Genomic DNA, 15,675 nt, shown 5'->3' with positions numbered 1-15,675 from the left:
ATGGCAGCTCGACACAAACCAGTCCATATATTTTAGCCATGTTTAGTTTTTTAAGACCCTCATTTTTCAAAGAAATCTTCCAGATCTTTTTTAGGGTATAAAAGGAATTGTTTGAAAAGAAATTTCTCTGTTATGTTTTTGGCTGTATACTAATCTCCTTATTCTATATTAGTTTTAAATTTTGACCTTGAAATCTTGCCTAAAATCAAACGGTGAACCCTAGACGTGCTCAGATCGGACTCACCGATAATCTAGGACAACCGAGAGTTTGTATTCTTTGTTTCTCCGCATCTCATTGGTCAGTTCATTGACAACAATGCTCGTTTCAGCACTCTTTTCGAAGCTCTATTCAATCAGTGTGCCACTTTGGGCACACCCACAGAATTAAAACGATAAGTGCTATCTTCACAAAATTTTACTTGTGTACTCCTCTAGGCCTAATTAGACTGCCTACCTTTTTTTAATCAAAACTTCGACTTTAAAAGGTAGCATGCCGGAAAGGGTTAATGGATGCAACTATTTATTCCTCTGGATGGCTGTAAAATGTCAACACAGAACTAGAATTACCTGCGTTCAAAACATTTGACTCTCTCCCATATTTATACACATTTTCTCATTTAATTTTTCTCTGCTTTGTTTTTAGCAATCTTCTGATTATCATTAGCAACATTTTACCACAACTTTCTTATTTACAATACAATTATTTTAAAGTATATGAATAGTGATGTTAACAGTGCTTCTTATCTTAAGAGAAACCCTGATATACCTTCTTAATTAGTGAGAAATTAAAAATTTTGGATATGACAGGAATATGGAAATAAAATTCTCTGCGAAAACTGTCATATTTTTATGGCAAGAATGTATCTTCAGTTTCTAAAGTGTTGAAGAATATGGAAAGAATTTGAGCTAGTTTTTTTGTGACACCGCAACTGCAAAAGTTACTTGCCATAGCAAGGAATAAAATGTTAATAAAAGTGGGAAAAGCCTTAAATTTTTGTTTTCCATAAGCTTTTAAAAAAGATGAATCTGAAATTTTTGATCTATTCCCTCAATTTAACCCAAATCACACCATCAACATATTGTCTACACCAAGATCCTGTTTCTCTCCTCATCACAGACATTGTGATTACTTAAGCATAGATGTTGTTGAATACCACTATAAGTTTTCCCACAGTTAAGTCTTCTTGAAAAAGGAAATTTTCTTATTCCAAAGCTGCCAACATTGAAAATGAAAAAAAAACTAGGGAGTTTTGAAGAGGTTTCTGAACTGTGCGGCAATGACATTTCAAAAGAAGACCAAGCTGACTAAAATTAATTTTATAATGCAAGATTCAAGTCACTGAACCATTTATAACATTATTTCTGATATAAAATATATTAATATTTGATTAGCCTAAATTGTATATTCTTTGGATAATTTCACATTGTAATTTTCTTACACTTTTATACTGTGAAAATTCCGAGTAGGGAAGAAAGCTTTTATTTGTCAAAGTACTTTTAAATACCATAAAAATAAAATAAATAACCATTTTAAAAATTAGTGTGTGGATAAACAAGTAATTAGTAATGCACTATATATAGATGTAAAACCAAATAAAATAGAAATATTAACTGATTAATCATGGGCTGAACCTTCATAAAAATTCTACAAGTATCTACAGTAGATTAAAACAATTTAGATGAAATTTAATAAGAAAATTACACTGAAAACAGGGGTGGAGGAATGAGGTTCATTAAAGCAAAGAGTTTCATTTATTGTTCGGAAACATTTTCCTTAGGACAGCCTAAAAGTTAAAAACTGGGAGATTCGGTGATATGCTAGAAGATGGAGAAATGATGAAACACCGAAGTCTTGGTCCACCTGGGGAAGTTGGCAGCTATGTTATTCTATGTTACACACACATAAATTCTTGTAAAATTTGCAGCCCTAATTTTATTGCTCATTCGAAAAAGAAATAATTTTATTCCTTACATCTATTAAAACAATTTATTACACTATACAGTACAAGAACTGAATGTCTTAATTTCTAACTTATCAAATTAAATTCTCAGACTTCCTTACTTAATATACCCAAGCAAAAGCCAATATACTGTAATGTAGAACAAGTTTTGCCTTACTTTATTAACAATACAATGTATGAAGTTAATATATTTCATTACTGATTGATAATGTCTTACTGCAGCAAATATGTCAGTTAAGTTTCAATGAATTTAATGTATGTTGAATGAAAAATCTGCTTTACATAGGGTTCATTATTATCCCCAATATGGCTTGAAATGAATTACCTTTGAATTGGGATAATACCAAACCATTTAAAACAAATACTTGAGTTCAACATTTTTTAAACAACAGCTTATGCTTTCTATGATGATCAAATCAAATTTATTAAAATTTTACTCTAAAATATAAGAATTTAACTCACAGTCCCTAAAACATTTAATCAATTTAGTACCATCATAAAGCAGACATTTTTAATCAAATTCCATTGTCATTTAAATTCCTCTGTCATTTCTGAGCAAATACTGAAAAGAAATATTGTATTCCAAAGGCTTTAAAAATGATTAGTTTGGTAAATTTTTCAGAGTTTCATTCCATCGATTTACTACAATTTATTACTAAAAGAATTCAATCCTAATATAACTGGATAGGACTTTTTACTTTTATATAATGATAATATTTTGGAGTTGGTTACATGAATATGGCATGGCAAAACATACAAGGGCTATCTGTTTAAAGGGGAAAATGCCTTTGTGGAGACTATACAGGAAACTTACTCGTGTTCACAAGACACACGAGGAAAACCACGAAAACTAATTATGCAGCCAGTCTGTTAGTCTGGGTTTGAACCTGGAACAAACTCCTAGTATTCAGCAGTTTTTAATTACTTGGCCAATGGTCTTGGTGGGGTACTATAATATTTAATGAATTCCCCCAAAGTACTATATAATTAAACTTTTAAAAAGAAAGAGATTAAAGCAGTTAATCAAAGGATGCACAACAGAAATTTAAAAAACAAACATGCAATACTTCTTAGACATAAAGAATTAGAACAATACAAGAATTCTAACCATAACCTAGGGCCACTGAAAAGTAATACAAAATTAGAAATAAATAAATAAACAAATAGATAAAATCATAAACCACATATAAAGCACAAATAACAATAAAATCAAAAACAATATCACAATACACATTAACTAAAAACACCGCCTTCAATATGTGATCTAAACATACCTATAATTTTCTATTGCCGTATCTATGCAAAGTCTCATACATTTTTAAAGACTATTTTCCAAAACATTTGATAACTCAAAATTCAAATTCTTCTCTCCTTACTACCTTTTTCTTTAACCGGGGTTCATAATCAACTATTTTTATTTCAATATAATCCAGCACACCATCTGTTATGTAGTAGTATGACAATCTTAGAAGCTGCCAAATTTTCAGAATATGCAAAATATGGGAGGCATGCACATAACATTTTTAAAAGTTTTTAAAAAGCAACGGAATCGTTCTTATACGAGCTATTTTTTATTGTATTCCAAAGTCCATCAGTATTTATACACAGATCTTGATATTTTTGACTTAAAACTTAATTTAAAATATGCACTTATGAGATATACCTGCAATTGAAGAAAATGGGCTAAAATTTCTTCAGGAATACAGTATTCTCCCACAAGATAACTGAAGGGAGCAAATGCTTTGAACCTATTTATAAAAAAGCAATAACATAAAATTTCCACCAGACTAAGAGAAAAAACCCATTTATAAGAAGGTTTCTTGATTAATTTTTAGGATATTAAAATGTAAAATATGTATGCATGCAATAAATAATATTTTGCAATTACATGTCATCCTTCTCGTTGTTTGGTAAAAACCACCAAACTGCAGAGGTGGCTGCACTAATACCCACTGTTCCAATCCAATTTTATGTATCCTTTTTTTTTTCATTAAAAGAGGCATTCAGAAAAATGAATGATATGTTCCAATTATCTGCATCTCCATGAAAGTCACCCACCCATTAAATTGTGAACTGGCCAAACCCCATAGCCAAACTCCTCTAAATTCAAATCCAGTAAGTACAACAAGGTTAGGTTATTTTAATATGGGAAAGCACAAAGGGTTGCCTAAGAGAATAGATGCCTTCTAAGGGGATCTGGCTCACATTCACATTACACATGGGGAAAACCAACCATTCAGCCAGTTCATTCCAGCTTCCTAAAAAAAAATACCTTTTCCCCAACATATGGGTGCTGGTTTTTTAAAGACATACATACAGTTACATAACATACACTTGTTAAATTAGCTTCTGTGATGCACAAAATATATATTGGGTATTACATAGGAGTTCTAATTGTTTTAAAGTTGCAACCTGCATTTGCATGATTAACATGACAGACGACACAGAGATCATTCGAATTTTTTATTAATTCCATACAGAGTAGGACAGCAAGCAATAATGAGTACATCAGATAATATTTACTGTTAATTTGATAAAGGCAGTACTACAACTACAGCTTGCCTCAATATCTGTCAAGTGTATGGAAAGAATACAGTTAATACCAGCACCTACGATACTGGCTTTTTAAATTCTGAGATGGGGATAAAAGATGTAAAGACAAAGTTCTGAATATCCACCAGTGCTCTGAAAATATTTTGGATTAAGCCAGAACAAATGATGGCAATCCAACCATCTGTTATCACTACGTATTTAAACATAATAAGAATGTAAAAAATACAACAAATAGAGGGCAGCACGAGAGCAACAGGCAGAGAGACAGGGATGAGAGTAGGACACAAGTGTTGGGCTAAAAGGCAGACAAAAAAGTAGCGGATATTATGTTTTGTATAGCACTGTTGTTATTGTTAATAAAGACAAGTAGGTTGTAGAGGCCATCTTTCTGAGATAACTAAGCACTGTTATGACTAACTGAGAAAAGGTGAAAAAGCTGTCTACAAAATATCTTTAACTGACAAATGCTGCCAATACACAGAATAGCAGAAGAAAGATGGAAGCAAAAGAAGTTCATTATGTAGTTTGAAGAACAGGTTCCACATCTTTCCACAGAGTAACAAAATGAGAGTTAGTGCTTGTAGTTTTTTTGCTTTCTTATTATGGAAATGAGCCATTTTTGAAACAAATTATAATGGGAGGTAAACTGGTACTGTACCATAATATCAAGCGCTTAAGTACTGTGTGCCAAGTTGTACAATGTGCATCACGGACCTTGAAAAAAAAAAAAAAAAAAAAAAAAACCATCACTCAGGATCCAGTTCCCACCCCCTTTACCATTTTAAAAGCAAACAGCATAATCTGCTCCAGATTTAATTTGATCCAAAAGCAAAGTCCTATCCTCATGCAAATAACACATATAAGATTTCTACTCCATTAAAAAACCTTATGCTCAGATTTTGAGAGGAAAAAAAAAAACTTCCTCACATATTTTTTTTTTTTTTTTAATAATGCTCAAAACAGAAGGCACACTGTTAAAATTCAGAAAACCAAAATAAAAATACAAAAGATTAAATAAAAATCAAGAAACTGGACAACCCAACAAAAAAATGCTTCAGAGGGGGGGATTAGAAAATTTAAGCTTCAAGTAATTTTTTTCACTTCTGTGTTTGATGGAAATGCCAAAACTCCAGAATGATTTGGAATTAGGAAAAAGAAAAGGTAGACCAATAAATCTGCCAAAGAAAAAGTGATTGTTTGCACCAACAGATCGGCATATAAAAGGAAAATAAAGATAATAAAAATCCATTAAGTTTACAAAAACAGACAAGTCAGGCAGCTTTTAAACAGAATGTTAAATAACAATGATAGGCTCTTCAAAATGAGAAAAGTTGAAGAAATCTTAATTCACTATTCTAGCAGTCAATTTATGCTAAGAACACTAGATATTTTAGAAAGCACATGCATCCATTAAAGAATACAGTTGTACCATTTTTAGTAATTGATTATAAAAATTGTTGAGATAAAAAATGCTCAGAAAAGTGAACTAAAAGAATTAATATGTCACCCTAAAATTTTTCATTTCAAAAATAAAACAATATACATGCCAATCATGCCACCCAGACGGTATAGTGGTTAGGGAAGCCAGACTGCAATACCAAAGGGCCTGGGTCCGAATCCCAGAGAAGGCATGGTTGTAACTATCCATCCCTTCACAGGAGGCGATGGTGGCCAACCTATTAGGTGCCTCCATAATAAAGAGACCACCACATCTGGCTTTGTATAGATTAATGGACTATGTGTTCACAATCTGTAACTGTTCACAATCTGCCATTGGAAAAAAAATATACATGCCAATCATTTGATGACCATCTGGAGCAGATCCCAGCTTTGGTGTATTTGGCAAAATTGCAGATTGCTAGTAACCCAACCACACTCCCTCTCTCTTCAACAGAAGCAACAAAATAATCAATAATACCCTGACCTGAAGAATGGCATGTAGTTGTCATAAAGCATCCTGCTCAATAGGGAAATGCCAACAGCCAAATTTTAATGTCCCTGCACATTGAGAAGTTTCTGTCTGCTTTATGTTCACCATTAAGTGTTTAGTTTCTAAGTTCTGCTAAGAGTATAATTATGAATGTTCTTATTAATTGCATATGTGCTGGTATTGAAGATGAAGTGTTCAGTGCTTTGGTATTTTCCATATAATGAAAATAATAAATCAACATGCAACATCACTACTGGAAATAAAAAAATACACTTTAATCATTTAGAAATATAGTTCCAGTACTACTTTTTTATAGCACAGATCCATTTTCATTGCCCTTTTTTGTGAGTGAGTGCTTTACCAAAATTAATTAACCAATGTTTTCTTTGCTACCACTGTCACCATAACCTCTTTATAGCATAAATAAACTCAGATTTATCTTCAGAAGCATCGACACATTTGAATTAAAATTGCAAAATCAAATTTTATCATATGTTCTTTTTCTCTTCCAATGATTTTATATCTGTAATTATATATTAAGTGTAACTGCAGCTTTGATTTAATGTGGAAATTCAAATAAAGGATTGAAATATATGATTAAATTTACAGATTTGTTTTTAAGTAATAATTATCATTATACATGGAAATGAAATAAATTTTACAAACTTCCTACAAAATTTAATTTGAATTTTTTAACTAACAGAAAATCTTAATCTATAAACATTAAAATTCGAAAATTTGTACGAATTCTCTGATTATTTTACATAGTTAATTTTAATTGATATATATACAGTACAAAGTCCGAAATCCAGACTCGGTACTTCAGCGTTTCTGAATTTGGCATTTTTCCGGATATTAGAACATAAGTTTAAATCTAGTAAGACAGCATGTAGAAATTATAAAATTAAAAATATGAAATCATGATTTATGAAATAATGAAATATTTATAATCTAAAATGTATCAAAATTTGCAAAAAAAAAAAAAAAAAAAAAAAAAAAGCTTTATATTTATTTGTTTACCTTATTAAACTTATTTCTTTCAATGTAAGTTGTTTAAGTTGCTCTGTTTCTTGTGCTAATACTTTCTCTTTAATTATGTAGACAGACATTATCTCTTGTTCAGGTACATTGTTGAAGTCTTGTAACTGCTGTTTCGAGAATTCCGACTAACTTGTCAATCGAAATTTTTTTGTGTTCAGTAACTTCTCTGTCACTTTCTTCACTATCGGTAGCAGTATTTTCTGGATCTAGAACCATACTACAGATTTCACCATTCAATAATTGATTGATGATTGAGAAGCATTGTCATCACAATGAAAAACTTCTTTTATATCATCTTCATTTATTACCGCTTCTCCACGTTTCTTAACAAAATCCGTTAATTGGAAAATTTCACCTTTGTTTTGCGATATCCGAAAACTTTTAAAATTAGCAGCTATCTTCATCAAATTTATCTGTCCTTCACTATACATATTTGGCTATGCATCATGAGCTTGGCGACTAACGACAAGCTGTTCCGTTAAATTTTATCTTGCTTCTATTGCACACTGAGACAATTAAGCCTCAATTAGTTTAGTTATTTATCATACTTATGTCTATTTTTCTTGCACATGCTTATCAGAGTTCTGAATAAATAAATTTCCGCATACACTTAAGCCTTACTGAAAGCCGGCATTAGATATCTTACCGCCTGACACAGTCTCTGTGGGTCCTAAATTCTGTGACTCGGTGCGGCCATACGAGCCCTGGCGCTGGGTTTATATGAATAACAAATCACTTATTCTTAATTCAAACTGCCCTAAATGTAATCTTTAGGTTGATGAGTATCATCAACAAAATTTATTTTTAGCATTTGAAAAGATATGTTTGGTAAATTTTTCCTCGCCAACTTTTTTCAGTGCATTTAACTTAAACCTGTAATCATCGCCAAGCATAATGTCAATATAAAAGGTTATCATACTTCTTTATTATTCAATTACTAACACATAAAAATTGTTTAGACATCGATACATGAGTCATTACTCAAGTTGGTCATATTTTGATAAATATGCGGTGATGAAAGGAAAGTATAATAAATAATGATTCACGAGGTTGGTGTCAGATCAACGATATATATATGTGGAATGTTTTGGTTTGAGATGTGTGCTAAGCAGATACACAGCAACGGAGCCAAATTACTGATCATACAAATATATGCTTAAATGATTGTTTCTTCAATAACAAGATATTTTATTTAGTGTCGAAGTGAAATTAAGAAACGGGACTCTCCAGATACTTTGTTATGTGCGGAGGGGGAATCAAATGCACATGCGTAAAGCCTACAATAAAAACGTTGTTGTTGGTTTTAAAGTTCCAGATTTTAGATCATTCTGGATAATGGATGTCCAGATTTCGGACTTCGTACCGTATATATATATCCCCCCGGGGGGTGACTCAGACGAACGCCTGGAAGTACTTATTAGGATCTGTACCTAGGCAGTCTCAACCACGGGAGTATATAATCACTCTTCACAGAAGGCCTGAGGGGTCTCGGGACAGGGTAAGGCTCGGCAGGGACTGTACTGGTACTGCCTTGTCTGCCCTTGCTCTGTGGGGTCGAAATACTGTAGATTGATCAGTGGGTTGGGTGGCACTAATCCCGTTTGGCAATAGTCCTCAGGTCGGGAGCCCCGTACTCCAAGCGTTGTATATATATACAGTCATACAGTCAAAAGTCGTTAATCCGGACTCGTCGGGACTTCGGCGATTCCGGATTATAGATCATCAGTTTAAATCTCATAAGATGGCATGCAGAAATTCTAAAATTAAAAATATGAAACCGTAATTAATGAAATAAAGAACAATTATGATCTAAAGAGTATCAAAATTTACAAAAAAAAAAAAAAAAAAAAAAAAAAGCTTAATATTTATTTGTTTACTTTATTAAACATTTCTTTCAATGTAAGTTGTTTAAGTTGCTTCGTTTTATGTGATAATACTTTCTGTTTAATTCTATAAACAGACATAATTTCTTGTTCAGTTACAAAGTTCCGCTGTTCAAGTCCCGTTAATTGCTGTGCCGAGAATACCGACTAACTTGTCAATCAAAATTTTTTCGTTTTCACTAACCTCTCTGTCACATTCTTCATGTCTTTATCCATTTTTTGCAGCACTTCCACTTTTTGTTTGTTGGACATCGAAACATACTTTCGTTTTGTAGATCCTTTGGAAGTTCCAGCATCGGAAATTCTATTTGACATAATCGAAAGCTCAAGTTTACTTTTATAAAATTGCTCTTACAGTCTGCAAAAAATAATAAGCGGGATCCAATTCGAAGATTAAGGAACAACGCAATCATTAACATTAACTGAAATAGATAATTACATAATTTTAGCTTACACCGTCCGTTACACATTAAACACGCAGGCGAAAACGTATTCTGCACTTGCGCATACGCATATGCGCAGTAGTCAAGGTCTTACGTGCACGCCTAAAACGCCCGTGCGCATGTGCCAACGCGGCGCATGCGCAGAAAGTTTTTAGCTTTGAGGTCCGGATTATAGATCATTCCAGATTATGGGTGTCCGAATTAACGACTTTTGACTGTATATATATCGTTAATACATAAAACAAAGCCAACAACTACTAAAAATTATTTGATAGATATATTTTAGCAATTTATCTCAATTACTTTATTTGCTTTGAATAAAAGATATTTTTCTGGTGGTTGTATTGAAATATATGAGTGCATTTTGGAACCATTTGTGTTTGAAGAATAAAAAAAAAAAAAAAAAAAAAAAAATATTATTGTTTTCTTTTTAACTAAGTGAATATAATTTATAGAGCTCAAATTCAGCCACAGCTCACTGGAATCCAGTTGCAATAATTCTTAATTTTTGATTGAAACACTAATTTCAGCTGAATCTTAAATTACATGAATTCTTTTAATTTGTCAGTTGACATACATTTAAATTAATTTAATAATATTTTTGTTTACCCCTCTGCTTTTTACTATTAATTATTCAATATTTGATTTATTTACTTTCATTTACCTTTCCTATGGCCTTCTATAGGTCTGTTCAGATATTAAGTCCAATTTCAACTTCTGATATTGTAAACTGACCAATGCTTATAAACTAAATTAAAAAATATATTAAATGACTCATTTTAAATTACAGGGAATGCAAAAAACATTGGTTGTTCACCTCATAATACGAGCTTCAAATTGAGCTTTTTTATGTACCTGAGAGGGAGGGAGAAAATCTTTGGCTGATTAAATTCATGAAGTTTAGCAAACGACTGCCAAACGTATATGTACATTAAAGAAATCAAACAGTCGCAAAAGATACCGCTAATAACTCGAAAAATGAGAGGAAAAGCAGTGATTTGAGACTGGTAGACTGATATGTGTTCTCAGGTAGCTTGACAAAAGGTACTGCATGCTTTATTAACAACTGTAGATGAAAACTGTAAGGGAAAAAGTTGCCTGTTGTTGATTTATTAACTTATTTTGATGCAAAGAATTTAAATGTTGGGTAAATTAAAGTGTAAATTTATATTTCACTCAATAAAAATACAAAATAAGAACTAAAGCTTTAATAGATTTTTCATGTCAAAATACACTTAAGGAGTAATGCACTGAAACAATTATGCCTTTTCTTCATGGCAAATGTAATTTCAAATCTATAACTATCTTTAAATTAAATTCTAATCATAGGATAAGAATTATATATGCGACAGATCATGCAAAGACATACTGAAATACGATAGAAAAATAAAAATTAGTGAATGTTATAATAACCTGAACATTCTCATTGATTCCTTAATATTATGCATACTGAAAATGAGATGAAAAACATGAAAAAAATATTATACATTTAATATGAACATTTATAATAAATTAGATGTGGTTAATAACAGTAAATGTGAAGCATGGTTTTATATATCTGTATTATGATTTTTACTTACATGAGCAGATACTTCAGCATAACATGTTTCACCATTTCCCATGAGCAGCTGAGATATCATGGAAGAAACATATTTTATTTCTCGTGCCATTGAACTAAACAATTAAAAGAAAATTAAAACTGGCATGCATTCAACTTAACTCTTAATACAATATTAAAAAGAACAATATATTTAAAGTACAGACTATACTCTACAAATATCAATATTTACAGCTACTGTTATCAAATTTGAGTAGAGTACATCAAAGGAAATTTACAGTAAAAGGAACCTAATTTATTTAATAATCATAAGCATCTCCTAATACTATTTTAATACAAAATTTTCAATATCACATATAATCTTTACTAAAAGTAACACAGTCGGAAAATTAAATGATAGTATTTCAAAACTAAGTTTCAGTATTCTATAGCTCATGGGTAAAAAGATTATAAAATAAAAGAAACACTCACAAATGGGTAAAAATACTTTATTTTTATTGAGATTGCAGTGGAACTATTACCGTTTTTAACACTGTGTTGCCAAGAATGATTTATACAGTGAAAGAAAGGATAAAAAGATGATTCAGATACAAAGTTGATTGAGACAATGGCAATATCTTTTATATGAAAGAAAACAACAACTTCAGCAAACTGCAATGTGCACTGTTGGCTTTAAATGCTCCAAACTTGTTGTTTGTAACCTTTTCCCCAATTTTTTAATTTTTGATCTTTAATATTTGCCAAGTGGCAAAAAATGGAAATATCAACATTTTATTGCTGAATAATCAGGAACAGGATAATTACTAGGAATTTAAATTACATATCCCTAAAGAAGAATTATTGAGAAAATGATAAGTTTAAACAAAATGTAATAATGAGAGCAAGAAACTAGGTTACACGAAAAAGATCACATTTATACAGCTGAACAATTTATTTATTGTTAGTGCAAGAAATTAATATCAATTGCAATTTGCCCAAAAACTAGGTAGTTAACAAACAGGTTGACACTGATCAAAAGATTCTAGTTGTCTTCAACTAAAGTTTGTCGGCCAAGGACCAAGCATAGGCAGCTGCCCAGGATGCTGATTTTGAGAGGATGCTACCTATATTCTCACAAGCTTTGACTGATAAACAGTATATTTTACTTCAAAAAATTATTACACTCAGTTTACATGGAGTGCCTACTGTACTGATTGCCTAGGGCAAGGAAAATGCTAGAGGTGAGCCTGTTGTTAAAAAAAAATAGCCAGACAACTACTGTCAATCCAAATTTCCTCTTTAAGATTGGTCTTCCAGTTCTAACAACTAAATCACATTTTTGTAAGGCAGTTTTTTAACCCCTATGGCCAAGGGGCTTGACTATCTTTATCAATTCATGAGATTTTCCGTCACTTGGAACATTTAAGCTTGTAATTTAATGTATTTTGCTCCTTACTTTCTTTAATGATGTACATATCATCTTAATGAATGGAAGTTAAAAAAAGCCGAGACTAAACTAAATAATTACACACTTTTAGCTAATAGAAGTTGTTGAACTATAGGTCTTCATGAGTAGATATAAAAAGCCATGCCATCTGGAGAGTTAATACAGAATATGTAAACCTTTTTTATATATTTTGGCATACAAATGACACGTAGAACATACCAAGAAGTAAACCACAGCAATCAGAAAAAGAATTGTAATTGTGAAACTATACATGAAGAAATTTTACTTGACTTTTAAGTTGTAGAGACATTAGGATATTTTTTGGAGGCCTGAGAGATGAAAAATTAACAACGCCTTCGCCAGGAATCGAACCACGGACTTCTGGAATACCGTCCCAGCGTACTACCATTACACCATGAAGGCACGCTAGGGAAGTGGGAGAAATACCTTATATACTCCCCTTTTTAAAGGGCGACTAGGGTTTTAGGGGCCAAATCCTGGGTGCGGAGAATCATCATCCACAACCCTTTTAGTTCGGGTGCCACTGTAGAGACATTAGGATATTTTTTGGAGGCCGAAGAGATGAAAAATTAACAACGCCTTCGCAGGGAATCAAACCACAGACCTCTGGAATACCATCCCAGCGTGCTACCGTTACACCATGAAGGCACGCTAGGGAAGTGGGAGAAATACCTTATAAAGTAAATTGATATTAATGACTTAATAGGTCAGCCCAGATGAAAATACAAAGTTTCACTTATTAATACTAAATATATTTGTATTAAAAGCACACCAGAGAGCTCCTAGTAATTTCAGTTAAAAAAAAAGATTAAGAACTTAGCAGAAACTTCAACATAAAAAGAAAATTAGCATAAATTTAGAGCACCAAGAATTTACTATAAGCTGCTAAAACATGAAAGATATTCCCTTATGATAAAGTACATTAACATTATTTATACAGTTGTTAAGTAACTTTGTAGCACAATTATTTGTATGGACCTTACTCACATTTACATTATAAATGAAAAGGTCCATAAGAAATTATAAGCAATATTTATTTAGACAATGGTGATAAAACAGAAAGGCTTTCACAAAATGCACACAGAAGCAGGGAATGAAGCATATGGCATATATCATCTTCATTATCATTAAGCAATTCATATTATTTTAAAATTTATTTCTAACTTTATGATCATTTATTGATATGCAACAAATATTTTAATGAAAATTAAGTAGTTAAAACTTTATGTTCCCAGATTATTTTAACAGTGGGCACTACACTGTGGATCCTAAAGTACAAACAAGAAAATAAATATAATTATAAAGCATTTGCTTTTAAACTCAATACACATATATACCAATTACATCAGAATAATATGATTAAGCCTCCTCTGGCAGGCCACAAAATTAAAGGATTATTACAGCTCATATTAATGTGTTAAGCTTTTATACAAGGACTTCAAAAATTTGCAGTATTTTTACAACAGGTGACCTCTCAGTTGATTCTATAACTGCTGCTCTTTATAAGCTCATATATACTCATATGACAGGATACTTAATGTGAAAATAAGATGGCTATCAGTGTTCTGTTGCATATCAGGATAGCAGTAAAATGAAAACTATCCAGAAATATGAAATAAGATTGCTTTAATCTAGAGATTTGATAAGGAAGTCTGACTCATACTTTATTGCAGTCACACTGAAATGACCATTAAGAGCAATTTAAGCAAAATTCCATTAAAAATTGATATGGAACTTTCCCTTTCTCTTAGGTAGTTACCCCTTGTGATGTTGTACCCTGGGAAGCATTCTCAGTGATCAGATGGGTAAATGACTAATGGGTTTAGGCTATTCTCAACAATGCATTAAGATGAAAAGTCTCCAAGCCTTCCCATGTTGTTGGTTTAGAAATGCACAGTTTTTTTTTTTTTTTTTTTTTTTATCATTTTAAGCTTCTGTTTTATTTATAAGCTGGCATGTAATAAATAAATTAACCCTTCAGGTGGGGTGTATTTACAAAAAGGCTGCTTGATACTACTATAGAAAACACATGGAAAGACCCATCAGATGTTTCAAAGAGAAGAATGAGGTAAATACTGCAGAGTATATTTAGGATGGGATCTCAGATATGAAATAGTTCTCAAGAAGCTTGTGACAGGAATACAAAGAATAGAATTATATGAACTGTAATAAAGCCCAGAAAAACTGTCTGTCTATAGGAAAATGTCTTTGTGCAAGACTTTTTAAAGGAAAAAGTTCATATATGTCACACATAAGGAAAAACCAGAAAAATTGTCATATAGCCAGCCCATTTCCTAGGGCTGAACTAATAGTGTTCAGAATTTTTTACTCCTTGGTTGCTGGCTGCAAGAATAGAAGGATATTGAATTTAAATCTAAAATGATTCTGTTCAAAACTGAAAGAAGTCAGATAGTCTGTCAGAAATCGATATACATTTATAGCTCCATGAATGCTATTTAAATTTTTATGTTTTGGGTGATTATTTATACAGATTTTAGTCGCAACATTGTTTGTATAAAAAAAAGAAAGGAAAAATATTTTTGCTTTGAAACAGTATACAGCTGTGTTTGTTAAAATGATGAAGTGTAAATGCTTGGAAATATAATTTAGATGTTTATATAAAAGGAATTAATATTAAAACTGGGTAGATACTATTGAATTCTTGACAGGTGGTGATCTGTAGACAGAAAATATTTAAAATGGATAAAGTGCACAAATAGTGCAAAGTTGTTTGTTGTGCTTTCACTCAATTGTACAATCAAATTACAGATGTCAGTTCGAATGATAAACCTTTAAATTAAACTGCAAAGAACTTCCGAAATTAAATTATCAATCTACGGAGTTTATGCTAGAAGATGA

The 15,675-nt window shown here is 31.6% G+C and overlaps 1 protein-coding gene across 9 annotated transcripts in view; it reads right to left on the bottom strand.

Moving 5' to 3' along the window:
• Nucleotides 1–15,675, bottom strand: part of LOC118197428 (AP-4 complex subunit beta-1-like) — a 43,503-nt gene that overhangs the window by 17,422 nt on the left and 10,406 nt on the right. For 4 of the 9 annotated variants that reach the window (XM_085808997.1, XM_085808995.1, XM_085808996.1 and 1 more), the window contains exons 2-3: nucleotides 11,392–11,485; nucleotides 3,625–3,709 (exon numbers count right to left, since the gene is read on the bottom strand). In XM_085808997.1, coding sequence (XP_085665123.1) covers nucleotides 3,625–3,709; nucleotides 11,392–11,426 — 120 coding nt within the window. In that variant the 5' untranslated portion in view covers nucleotides 11,427–11,485. Of the gene's footprint in view, nucleotides 1–3,624; nucleotides 3,710–11,224; nucleotides 11,261–11,391; nucleotides 11,486–15,675 lie in introns of those variants that run through there. The other 5 variants (XM_035368941.2, XM_035368939.2, XM_035368938.2 and 2 more) reach the window with 2 other exon arrangements.

The sequence above is a fragment of the Stegodyphus dumicola genome, chromosome X2, assembly GCF_044657685.1.
Source record: "Stegodyphus dumicola isolate Sdum_Otavi_A_Nest chromosome X2, ASM4465768v1".
Lineage (NCBI taxonomy): Eukaryota > Metazoa > Arthropoda > Arachnida > Araneae > Eresidae > Stegodyphus > Stegodyphus dumicola.
The sequence above is the reverse complement of the archived record's forward strand: the minus strand, read 5'-3'. Positions and strand labels throughout refer to the sequence as shown.